Source organism: Lathyrus oleraceus, chromosome 1, assembly GCF_024323335.1.
Source record: "Lathyrus oleraceus cultivar Zhongwan6 chromosome 1, CAAS_Psat_ZW6_1.0, whole genome shotgun sequence".
Lineage (NCBI taxonomy): Eukaryota > Viridiplantae > Streptophyta > Magnoliopsida > Fabales > Fabaceae > Lathyrus > Lathyrus oleraceus.
In genome coordinates, this window is record NC_066579.1 from 409,340,879 (window position 1) to 409,353,610 (window position 12,732).

The 12,732-nt window shown below is 33.5% G+C and overlaps 1 protein-coding gene across 1 annotated transcript; it reads right to left on the reverse strand.

Annotated features, from left to right (window-relative positions):
* Positions 1-290: 290 nt before the first annotated feature.
* LOC127112060 (uncharacterized) lies at positions 291-10,969 on the reverse strand. Its single transcript, XM_051046253.1, has 2 exons — positions 10,872-10,969; positions 291-2,286 (listed from the first exon to the last, which is right to left on the reverse strand). The coding sequence occupies exons 1-2, from the start codon at positions 10,967-10,969 to the stop codon at positions 291-293; spliced, it is 2,094 nt and encodes a 697-aa protein (XP_050902210.1).
* Between the last annotated feature and the right edge of the window lie 1,763 nt (positions 10,970-12,732).

Genomic DNA, 12,732 nt, shown 5'->3' on the forward strand with positions numbered 1-12,732 from the left:
AACAGAGAGGATTGACCCTTTAATTAACTTAGTCTTCCTTGTTGCATGTGAGAAGAAACAGTTTGGAATTTAGGATATGGATGTGAGAAGAAACAATTTAGAATTTAGGGTTTGGATGAGAAGACGACACAAGACACTGTTTTGGGCTTTGAAAAGAGATATTTTTGTTTGAAAAAAAATATGAACACAATACTTTATACTGTTAGAATTTTTTTATTAAAAGTAATTTTTAATTATATTAAATAAAATATAATAATTTTTACACATGATCAAATCAAATCATATCATTTTTAATATTTGCGAGATAACCTTGCTAAATTTGACGCATAACCATCAGGCATTCTCAATTCGTTTAACCATCGACAAATCGCTTTAGCTTCTTCGGAAGTTAGACTGTAATTAGCCTTGGGTTTTAGTAACTTCCCATTCGGTTTAACCTTCAACTCCAACTCCTTTCGATTACACAAAATCTCCATGTCCTTTCTAGCCTTCTCATTATCCTTTGTTTTACCTTGAACATCCATCACTGTGTTAAACACGTTATCAAAAAAATTCTTCTCAATATGCATAACATCAAGATTATGTCGCAACAAATTATCTTTCCAATACGGGAGATCCCAAAAAATACTTCTTTTTGTCCAGTTATGTGTATCCCCATATCCTTCAATTCTGCAAGCTTTACCATAATCTGTGAATTTTGGCAGTTCACTAACTCGGTTCCATACTTCACCGGGTGAGAAACGAGGGGGAGGCAAGTCTGTTACTCTTATGCCTTTTTTGAAGTCATTCTTATTTATTCGAAAGACATGATCTTTCGGTAGGAATCTGCGGTGACAGTCAAACCACGAACTTTTCCCCCCTTTTTCCAACGTGAACGCATGAGAGTGTTCCATGCAATGCGGGCATCCCATTTTTCCATGTGTCCCCCAACCGGACAACATGCCATATGCGGGAAAGTCGTTTATAGTCCACATCAAGGCTGCTCGCATAGTAAAGTTTTGTTTGCAAGATATATCATAAGTCCATTCTCCAATCCATAACCTCTTCAAATCATCAATTAAAGGTTGTAAATACACATCTATTCCAGCTTTTGGACTCTTTGGACCTGCAATGAGGCAAGTCAAAAACATGTATGGTTTTGTCATGCACATCTCAGGAGGGAGGTTGTAAGGGGTAACAATAACTGGCCAACAAGAATATCCACTTCCAGACGCTTGGACATATGGAGTAAAACCATCAGAGCATAGTCCAAGTCTGACATTTCTAGGTTCTGCTGCAAAATCAGGATGTATCATATCGAAGTGCTTCCATGCCGCACCATCAGATGGATGTCGCATTGTGCCCGAACTTGTTTGGTTTGTATGATGCCATGTCATTTGACTTGCACTATGCATTGAAGCAAACATTCTTTTTAACCTTGGTATGATCGGCAGATAAAACATGGACTTCACTGCCACATGTTTTTGCTTACGGTTAATGGCTTTACTGCGAACTTTGTATCTCGGACTCTTACAAAACTTACATTCCTCCAACGATCCATCATTAGTACCAAACTCATTATCGTAAAACAACATGCAACCATTAGTGCAACAGTCAATCTTTCTTACCTCTAAACCCAATTTCGACACCAACCTCTTTGCATCATAAAAACTTGTGGGAAGGTTGTCTTTCGTAGGAGTTGCGTCCAACATCATTTTTGCAAAGAATTCCAAACACTGGTCAGGAACATTCCAATTGGACTTGGCGGCCAATAATCTCACACACATCGATAATTTTGAGTCTGACGACCCTTCAAACAACGGCGTATTCATTTCTTGCAACAATTGATAAAATTTTTGAGCTTTCTCATTCGGCAACTCTTCCTGATCGAAGTCTTGAGGTTCATCATAGGTCACGTTAACCCCAAAAGCATCGCCAACCATGTCACTGATCAAACTAAATTCTTCCCGGTGTTCCATATGTGATCGACTGCTAGAAGCATGTGTAGTCGTAGTCCTTTGTACATTACTCGGCAACTGTTCTCCATTATATGTCCAAACCCAGTAATTTTTAATGAAACCCCTTCTCTTCAAATGACGTTCTACTTCCTCCGGGTCACTAATTATAGGTCTACATTCACATTTTAGACAAGGACATCTTACTCCTCCTTCGCTTAGACAACATTCTTGAGCGAAAGCCCATGTGATAAACCCTTTAACTCCTTCCTCAAAGTTCGGTTTAAGTCCACGTCTTCCTGGATACGTTCTATCGTACATCCAACTACGATAGTAATGAAAATATTCCATACTGCACATTTACAAAATCGTTACTATTTTAATTTCAAAAGTGATATTCCTCTATCGTCCAATTTAAAAATCGTTCTATCGTACATCCAACTAATTATTACGTACAATTTAAAAAAAATATATTATACTATTAATAAATATATAATATAACTATTACATACTTTATTGTTTAAACTAAACATATATTTATAAAACATATACCCTAATATGTGTTATTTAAAAAAAAAACATTTTAGACATATACCCTAATATATATGAAATTAATGTTTTGTTTTTTTATACATTATTTTAAACATAATATTAATAATACAACTTCTATTTATTTAGTTATCTAAATAATATATATACACACTTATCAATTTTTACTCAAAACACTAATCTATTATATTTTTTAAACTAACCATATTATCTAAATAATAATACAACTTCTATTTTTAGACATGATTCATATTACTTTTTCTAATAAACAAAATATTTCGTTTTTTTTTATAAATATTATTCTGTTTTAATATTTTGTTTAAAAAAAATTATATATTATATTTCTAAAAAATATAATGTGCACATATATAAAGGCATTAAATAGTTTCTAAACAAAGTAATATCAAAGTTTTAATATTTCCAAGCTTGACATGATTTTCTTTTGAAATTTATAATTTCTCTAGAAATAATTAAAAATGATTTTATAAATAGGGTATTAATAGAGAGGATAGTATTGGTATTAATAGTATATTATATAAAATCTATTTCTAAACTATAAAAATTTAATACATAATAAAGTCTGTTTTTTTTGTATAATACATTAAATATATAATACATTAAATATTCTGTTTTTTTAAAACTATTATATATTATATTTCTAAACAAATTCTAAACAAATTCTGTTTTAATAATACATTAGGGTATATGTTTTATAAACAAATTCTAAACAAATTCTAAATATATAATACATTAAATTTCTAAACAAATTCTATTTTAATACATAATGTGCAAAAAAACAAAATCCAGTCCAAACAAATTCGGTTTTAATACATAATAAGTACAACACATAATCCAGTCCAAACTCAATACATTTAACTAATCTGAAAATAATTAAAAAAAAAATTAAATTTCACAATTTTGAATATACCTTGATGAAGACTTTGAATCTGTTTGCTCCAAATTCTTGAATGAATAATTCACTCTTAGCTATTTCTTAAAAAAAAAATACAACAATTAAAATAAAATTCATATATATTAAACAGAAATGGGTTTAAGTTGAAATAATAAAAGTATTTACCTTTAAATTTCCAATTTCACAATGGATCTGAAGCTTGAAGGAGAGAAATGGGTTGAAGGGGAAAATGGGTCTGCAGGTGGAAGGGAAGAGGAAACGAAGAAGAAGAAGAATGAAACGGTGAAGGGAAGAGGGAGAGAAGAGGGAAGGTAAAGGAAATGTTCCCACGTGGTAAACACGTCGCTATTTGCGACGTGATTTACACGCCACAAACCATTCAACGGTCATCTGTACCCACATGCTTGTCACGTCGCTAATGGCGACGTGATTTACACGCCACAAAGCCTTCAACGGTCATCTGTACCCACATGTACCCACGTGATCAGCACGTCACTAGTTGCGACGTGAATTACATTTCACAAAACATTATTTGAATTTTAAATTTAAAATAGCGACGTGATCTGCATGTCACTACCAAATTTTAATTATTTTCATTTCCCCCCAACCTGAAAAGTTGTCATTCCATTTTTTTATTATATTTTTCTTTTAGCCACGTGAAATTCACGTCGTAATTGGCATTTTTTGCCACGTGCATTTCACGTCACTAAATCACGTGGCTGCACAAAGTTATTCTTGTAGTGATATTTTATGAGTTTAATGGTGATGCTCTAACGGTGTAAAAAAAATTTACGTTATATTTATCTTTTTTCTCATTATATATTTGTTTAAATATGATTTTTGTTCTCTTATATTTATCTCTTTAAATGAATTATTTTTTAAAGTATTATATAAAAAGAATGGTTTTTTTATATTATAAAAAAAAATCATATCAGTCAAAAGTAAAAACATTTTTTTTATATTTTTACATTGTAACAAATATTTTCTAATTTTTCTAAAACATCTTCATATTAGTAAGAGAAATCTTCACATTGTAAAAAAAATATTTTGTGCTGAATATAACTTTAATTTTAGTAAATTTGTATTTTTTATTTTTTCCTTGTAAAAAAATATGAAAGATATCCCATTCAATTGCACAAAATCTTAAATTTCTAATTTTATTTTATTTTGTATAGTTTTTTATATTTATGACCATATAAAAAATTATTATAGATATTATTGAGAAAACTTATCAAATTTACAACAAATTTTTATTTAACTATAATTTTTATCAATTTTAAAAAGATTATAAATATTATTGTCAAATTTGTTTTTCTCTTTTACAATTCTTATCTATTTTAGAATAAATTTGTAATATAATTTTTATTTCATAAACTTTTTAATATTAAAAAATTGATTTTTTTCATACATTTAATTAATCACGAACTTTACATTTTTAAATATATTTGATTTATTATAAACACATTTAAGGTTTGAACATGAATAAATGAAATGTTTAACGGTGTAAATTTTTTTGTTTTAATGATAAATAACAATAAATGTATTGCAACAAAATAGAAGTTATGTGTACGTGAGAGTGACAATATTTCATGAACATTGATTTTATATATATATATATATATATATATATATATATATATATATATATATATATATATATATATATATATATATATATATATATATATATATATATATATATATATATTTCATCAACATATAAGTTTGTATATGTAGTTAATGTACACTAGTTTTGAATCCCGAAGTGGAAAAGCTTTTAAGTTTTTTATTTTAAATTCACAAGTTTTTTTTATCAAAACCGTCATCTTTAATATTAGACAGCGTTTCTGACATTGCCTTTAAGATAAAAAATGACCACACTTTCAAAATCATGGTTCAAAGTAAATAAGCGACGGTTTTAATATGCCAACACTTTTAAAACCATAGCTTAAAGTGTATACACAACGGTTTTCACCAAAAATCTAAAAATTTATCCACGTGTAAAAAACCGCAGTTTATTACCCTTTAGGCAACGCTTTTTAAGTCGTTGTCTATTCTTCGGTGGCCTAAAGCTAAAAATGTTGTAGTGGGAATTCCGAACGGGGAATTACCGTTAGTGATAACGATCAAGGTCGCAGATCCCACAATAACATGATTCCTCGTAGATGAAGGAAGTTCGTGCAACGTCTCTACACCGACACACTCGAGCAACTAGGACTTCGTCAGCTAGATCTAAGTCCATACAATGGTTGAAGCCTTTTGGCATTCAACGATTTCACATCTCATCCTCGTGGAATGACAAATCTACCACTATCGCTTGGAGAATGAGAAAGCAAAATACAGGTAACCTTCTACTTCTTGGTAGTGTTGTCTAACAGTGATTTCAGCGGAATCCTTGGTAGATCTTTCCTGGAAAAATGACATGTCATAGCTTCCTCGATGTACCTTAAGGGGAACCGATCGCGATTCAATCCAACTTGAAGGCGGCAAGGCGTATCTGCAAAGTTATGTTGAAAAATATCCTCGCTTTGGCTGTAGCAAAGGAAGGTCAAGGGAAAGTCAGTATATTTGACTTTAAAGCGCGTGAGGACAAAGTCAAACCAATTCTGGACGATGATTTCAAAGTTGTTCAAATTTATCATAACCCAACTAGATATGTGAAGATAGGATATGGTCTCTCGTCCAAGGTAAAGAACATATTGGTTAACTATCTATGGGCTAACGCATACTTCTCCAAAATTTCTCCACATGAAATGCCCTACATTCAATAATATTGTAGCATGCCATCAGTTGAACATTGATCCCCTGGTACGTAGCACGGTCGAAGAACTGTTGGATGCAAATTTCATTTCTAAAGTGAAATAGACATAGTGGCTCTCCAACGTCGTATTGGTTAAGAGAGCCTATGATAAGTGGAAGGTGTGTAGACTATACTGGCCTCAATATAACATGTTTGAGAAACTCCAATTCATGACTTAAACCCAGCAAGTGGGTAAACGATTCAGCTTATCACACATCATCATCAATCGTGGGCACTACCCGCTTAAATGATACAATTGAGCGGCCAATGGTAGTTGATAGGCACTACACGTTGAATATCATCATCAAGATAGACGATAAATGACTTCAAAGACACAAAGAGGATAACATTAATGGGACAAACCCCACCATATAAATAATCAAGTTTGAACACAGAAGTTGCAAAAACCACTAGATGGTTTGAATCCTAGAAGCCAAGTTGTCAATGACTTACATGATAAAGTATAAATACCATGAAGAGATTAAATAAATCACATCATACATGGACAAATGCATCAAACATAAAGGTAAATATATAAATATTATTATTCTTGCAAAGGCACAACGTCCTATTGACAATATAGATAAAGCAATAAAAAGGAAAAAGAAGTCAAGCCTTTCCACCCTGAGAGGTTGTACAATGGTTATCCACCAAGGCACCGTCTCAAAGAACCTTGAACGAGTTTAGTGCGATAAGGAAAAAATATGTCCAAACAAAGTTTTCTCTCATGGTAAATTGTTAGGTCAAAGACCATACACATTCTTCAGAGTTTGCTGGAGGGACTCGTTGACCTTTTTCCTTAACTCATCCACCCAACCATTGTGGGCGTGTTGGCTTTTAACTCGGAATTCTTTCTCTTGTTGAAGAGTTGTTACCACCGGAAAATTCCACGGATAACAAAACCGGACGGACCGAATGAAATCGGATCAGAAGAGTCGCCACCAAATTTTATTTTATGTGCCTCTGTCGGAGAGGCGAGGGGAAATAATCGATAAAACTCTCGGAAAATATAAGCGCATGGGAAGCGCTACAAAAAGGATAGCGTATCGGTCTCGTAACCGGGATTAGGGTCCGGGAGTCAGTTACAAAAAGGATAGCACCCCTCACGTCCATGGTATTCCATGGGAACCATTTGTGTTGTTTTTACGTACATGGGATTTATCTGTCATTGTTTTATTTTTCAAAGGAATGTGTGAAAGAGGGGGCGTTTTTGTTACTATATTGTTCACCAAGGATTGGGATCCTTGTGCCTACGTATCACTCATTCGGAGATGGGGAATCAGAGCTCCGTAGTTTGGAGTATAAAATGTTTATGTGTTGGTTGATTTTACCTTTGAGAAAAGGATTTTCGGAGTGGTGCCCTAAGGCACAAAAATTAGGTTTGATGGGTTGTGTTGATTTTACCTTAAACAAGGGTTTATGAAAAGAATTTGTGATTAAATTGCACTAAAGTCTACGGGCAGAGGTGATTATTCTAGATAACAAGTCAAGCGTCTTGCATCCAAAATGATCAGAGTGAGGGTAGGAATGCTTCATTCTCACTCATTCTCCACCACTTAAAGCTCGTGGCATACAATACTAATCGTAGTTATTAAGTATTTTGAGTTTGATTAAGAAAAAGTCGTTTAACGTTGGATCAATGGTTTGTTTATTTAATTATGAAATTTGGCTAATGCAACATGAATGAAGAGTAAATGACAAGGAAATAAAAGGGTTTCATTGTAAGGTAGCCCAAGTGAAAGCCTTGTGTGTGCAAAAGTGACATATGTCAAACAAAGGATAATGGTCTTACAAATATGTCCCCGATGGTGGTGCCATGATGTCATTCTTACAACCGGAATGTAAGTTACAGATGAAACACAAGTGTTTACAAAGTATCATAAGGAAAGTAAGAAAAGGCCTCCAAGTTAAGGTCCTAAATGGGATCCTCTAAGTCCAAGTGATTAAGTGTTTCTTTTGTCTTTTAATTTTATCATGCTTTGGTTATTTTTGAATGATGACAATAATAAAGAACAAAAGTAAAGTGTGTATGATGAATTTGTGCAATGATAATGATAATGATGACTTGAATGTAAATGACATAATAAGTAAGGGACAATAATAATAATCAATGATAATAATAATAACAAAAGTGTCGCATCTCGAAAAGTACGATTCCTCGTGATGGTCACGGAAAATATTTAGTTTGAACAGAGTCGCCACCAAACTTTATTTATCCCAATGAAGGAATAGGAAAATATCGATAAAACCTTTAGGAAATGGAATAATGGTCGTCGCAACCATATTCGGGTTCGGGAGTGGTTTACGTAAGGGGAAGGTATTAGCACCCCTTACGTCCGTCGTACTCAACGGGAACCTTTTAGTTCTAATTTGCATTTTGTGTGTTAATTTATGTTTGTTTGTTATCTTTAGGTTATAAAATTATTAAATATAGAAATGGATGAGAACCTCAAAAAGGGAAAGGGGAGGTTTTTTATTAGTGTGCTCGCGAAGATACAGTAATCTCCTGCCTACATATCCTTATGGTATAATAAGGAAATCAGAGCATTCGTAGTTCGGGGAACTACGGTTGGTGGGTGTCTTTTAGTGAACAACTGTTTTAAATCATGTTCTAAAGGCTAAACGCTGGCTTGTCTACTCTCGGCGGAGGCTTAAGCATTGGTTTGTTATGCGCATTAGAAAGGATTAAATTGTGTTCTTTTTGAAAAGAGTTTTGGTCGTACGGAAGTGACAAGTTGGGTTAATATGTTGGATGTTTGGTTTGATCGATTTCAATCGCATGAGGGCGAGGAAAAGATAGATTTGATGTGTTAAGATATTTTGTTGGATGACGATTACTCGGATAGTCGAGTAAGACAACTCGTATCCTAATAGTCGAGGAGAGGAATCGAAGGCTCTAGACCATCTCCCTTTTCATATAGTTCATTATGAAATGATTTGATTAATCTATTAATTTATAGAAAAATGACAATTGTTCGACTGACTGAGTAAGAGAACTCGTATTCAAACAATTGGGGAGAGAGGTTGAAAACTCAAAGTCATCTCCCTTTTCATTTAGCTTATTGTGAAAATATTTCGATTTAATCGGGTTTGGAAGTTTGTAGAGGAACGACAATTATTTGACTGACCAAGTAAGAGAACTTGTATTCAAATAATTGAGGAGAAAAATTGAAGACTCAAAGTCATCTCCCTTTTTGTTTTATTATTACAAAAGGATTTGATTTGTTTGTACTTAAGTGGATGGAAAATGACGACTATTTGACCAACCGAGTAAGAGAACTCGTATTCAAATAATCGAGGAGAGGAGTTGAAAACTCAAAACCATCCCCCTTTTTATTTCTAAGTGAAACAGTATTTGATTGTGATTGCGTATTTTAATTTGATTTGAATAGAAATACTTGATATTGGATCGAGGTTTTAAATTCGTGTTTTTATGAATAAATCGGATTTTATTTAGTGAATCAATCATCTACTCGATTAATTAAAATCGAATAGGTCTCATTGTAAGAAAACCCAAGAGTAAGCCATGTGAGGTTGATGACAATGCTTTTTCAAGCGATCGACTTACAAAGGCATTTAAAATGGGCTCGATTTTGAATCGAGAATTATGGTTTGTGTTTTTTTTGAAATTTGGTTTGGATTTATGGTATTGAAATTGTCATTTTTAGTTAGAGAATATGGTTGTTTATATGTGGAATGGTATGACCATAGATTTAAACCAATTTAGTGATAAAAAAGAAACATTTATTAATCACCTAATTAATTGACAAATAACTAATATAATTAATTACTAATTTAAGCAAAAAAATTCAAGAAGAGTGGTATACTGACATGAAATGGGGATGCATGTAATATATAATACATAGGCCAAAACGAAAATAGCATATGGTTATTACTGCACATGACAAAAACCAATTACACAAGCAAGTGATGGCCAGAAACCAACCGTCCCTTTCTCTCTCTCTCGTGAATAACCCCAAAGTGATCCACCCACAAAATAATCCAATAACAGAACATAATATGGTTCCACTTAAAATATCCCCAAATATAATCCAAACTGAAATTTGAAGAAAGAAAGAAAAATAGAAACATGTTATATCCAGTACACCATTCAAGTGACCAAGATATTATAGTAACCGCAATGTTTGCGAAGGCAATACAAAACAAATCTTGATTATTATTATTTTTTTCTACATAATTGCGACATAACCGAAACGGTTCATAACCAAGGAACCTGCTGTACATCGAATATGAACAATAAATGGAAACCGGTATGAGTATCAAAATGCATCACCATGATTTGTGATCATATACATGGATATGGTAATATCAACACAAATACACTCAACCTGAAACTCACTCCAACATGACAGTGCACAGAAACAAAAGAAAAAAAAACAATTTCCATATGACATAACCGGCACGACAATGGAATCATATCGAGACTGGAACATACATAACGGAATCTACTCAACAGAAAAAAAATGACTATTTACAGCGCTATTTTAATGACAGCATATCCATTATTTACCCTGAAACACATTCCGACATAAAAGCATACGTAACCAACACAGATTCATTTACGACATAGCCACTATGTAAACGATCCATTGATACCCATACTTGGACAAATTTCTTTTATTAAATCATTAACTGTATTAAAAATAATTGTTACCGATGAGATCTTCTTACGGCGGCGTTGTTGTTACCGGCTCGTGAAGGGTACTGCGAATCGGCACGGCGGAGACGAAGTGGTGATGCAGAGGAGCGCATGTGAGGCAACCGGGGCTGTTAGCGGGACGGTGTGTTGGCGATGTTGAGAGGAAGATGACTTGAGATTGGAGGATTCGGAAGGGCGACCCGTAGCGGTGGCGTTCAAGGCGGGATGGTGGCCGGAGGCAAAGATGGAGAATGAGACGAGGGGTCTGGTCGAAGGGTAGTTGGGAGGAGAATGGGGTTTCCGGCGTATGGAAGAGGTTGGTGGTGTTGGTTCGTGGCCGGAGATGAGAGATGGGTTGCGCGATGGCGAGTGGGTTGTTGTGTGGGATTTTACAGTGTGTTGGTTGTAGGAAGTGGGAGGTAGTGATTTTGAGTCGTAAAGAGTGTGAGGTAGCGTGAGGGAGTGAGAGAGATGATGGACAGTGATTTTGTGTGTGGCTCTAGGTAGCAGGGAAAGAGAGTCTATGTATGTGAGTGGAGAGAAAACGTGTTGAGAGAAGAGAGGAGTTGAGTGAGCTGTCAACTTAAAAAAAGGAGAATCCAATGTTATCTTATTCTAATATTATTATTTTGAAAATCATTATTGTTATTTATTTTTAACTAAAAATATGATTATCACAAATAAAAATTCTAATTATTTAATTTGATATTTTGAATAAAGAAATAAAATGATCTGATTAAAAATAGAAATTGGATATAAATTTACTCGAAAAATTAAATCGGACACATTAAAATAATCAGCACAAAATATACTTATTAAAAAAATACAGCGTTTCTTCAGATTCTGAAATAAATTTGCACCGATTAAAAGGCTTAGGCGGGTCAAAACGCATCCGAAACAGCCGCTGAAAAATACCACGAGCACACCAGGTTAAACTACGTGAACCGTAGATTGATAATACTGGTGTTTGTAATTTTAATTTTGAAACTTTTTACCTGCTGATTTGCACCTTCTTGAGAAACAATTTAACCGATTTGTCTGTATCCTCAATAGATTTATCCTGACTGATATTTTAAGTATTATTCATGATGGAATGCATGTCATGTTGTGCATATGATGCAAATTAAAAATGAAATCGATTTTACAAAAATTTAAATATGCCTAGACAAAATTGGGGTATGACAGCTGCCCCTATTTCATTATCTTGAACTAGAAGGTAAGAATGACAACAGTCTTCATACATTCGTAGTGGAAGATAATTAAATACGAAAAGACCCAAATTTTGTCTTTTTGAAATGCAAAGAAGAAATGCAGAAAGAAAATGCAGTGAGAAATACAGTAAGAAAAGTTATCAAAAGGTAAAATGAGACAGCCAAGACTTTCTAGGAGTCGTCAGAACAGTATCTTCGACATCACAGTCGAGATATGTTAGTAATGGAGTGACATCCCTAGCTAAATCTCAAGACTTTTCCAAGATGCTAGAGTAGTATAAAGAAAATCTGGCATGAGACTCTTCATATTGATGAAGCAGCATCTCAACAGTAAAAATGAAATTATATGTATTGAGTCGAAGCAACACCTTATATGATAGAATTAAGATGTTCCAGCAAGAGAAAGATACCTTAATTGAATCTAAGACTCTATGAGGATATTAGAGCAGTATCTCTAAAAAAATCTGAAATAAGACTCTTCATATTGATGAAGCAGCATCTCGAACAGTAAAAGTGAGATTCTTTGTATCGGGTCGAAGCAACATCTTATATGATAGAATTAAGATATTCCAACAAGGGAAAAATACATTAATCGGATCTAAGACTCTCTGAGGATATTAGAGCAGTATCTCTAAAAAAATCTGAAATAAGACTCTTCATATTGA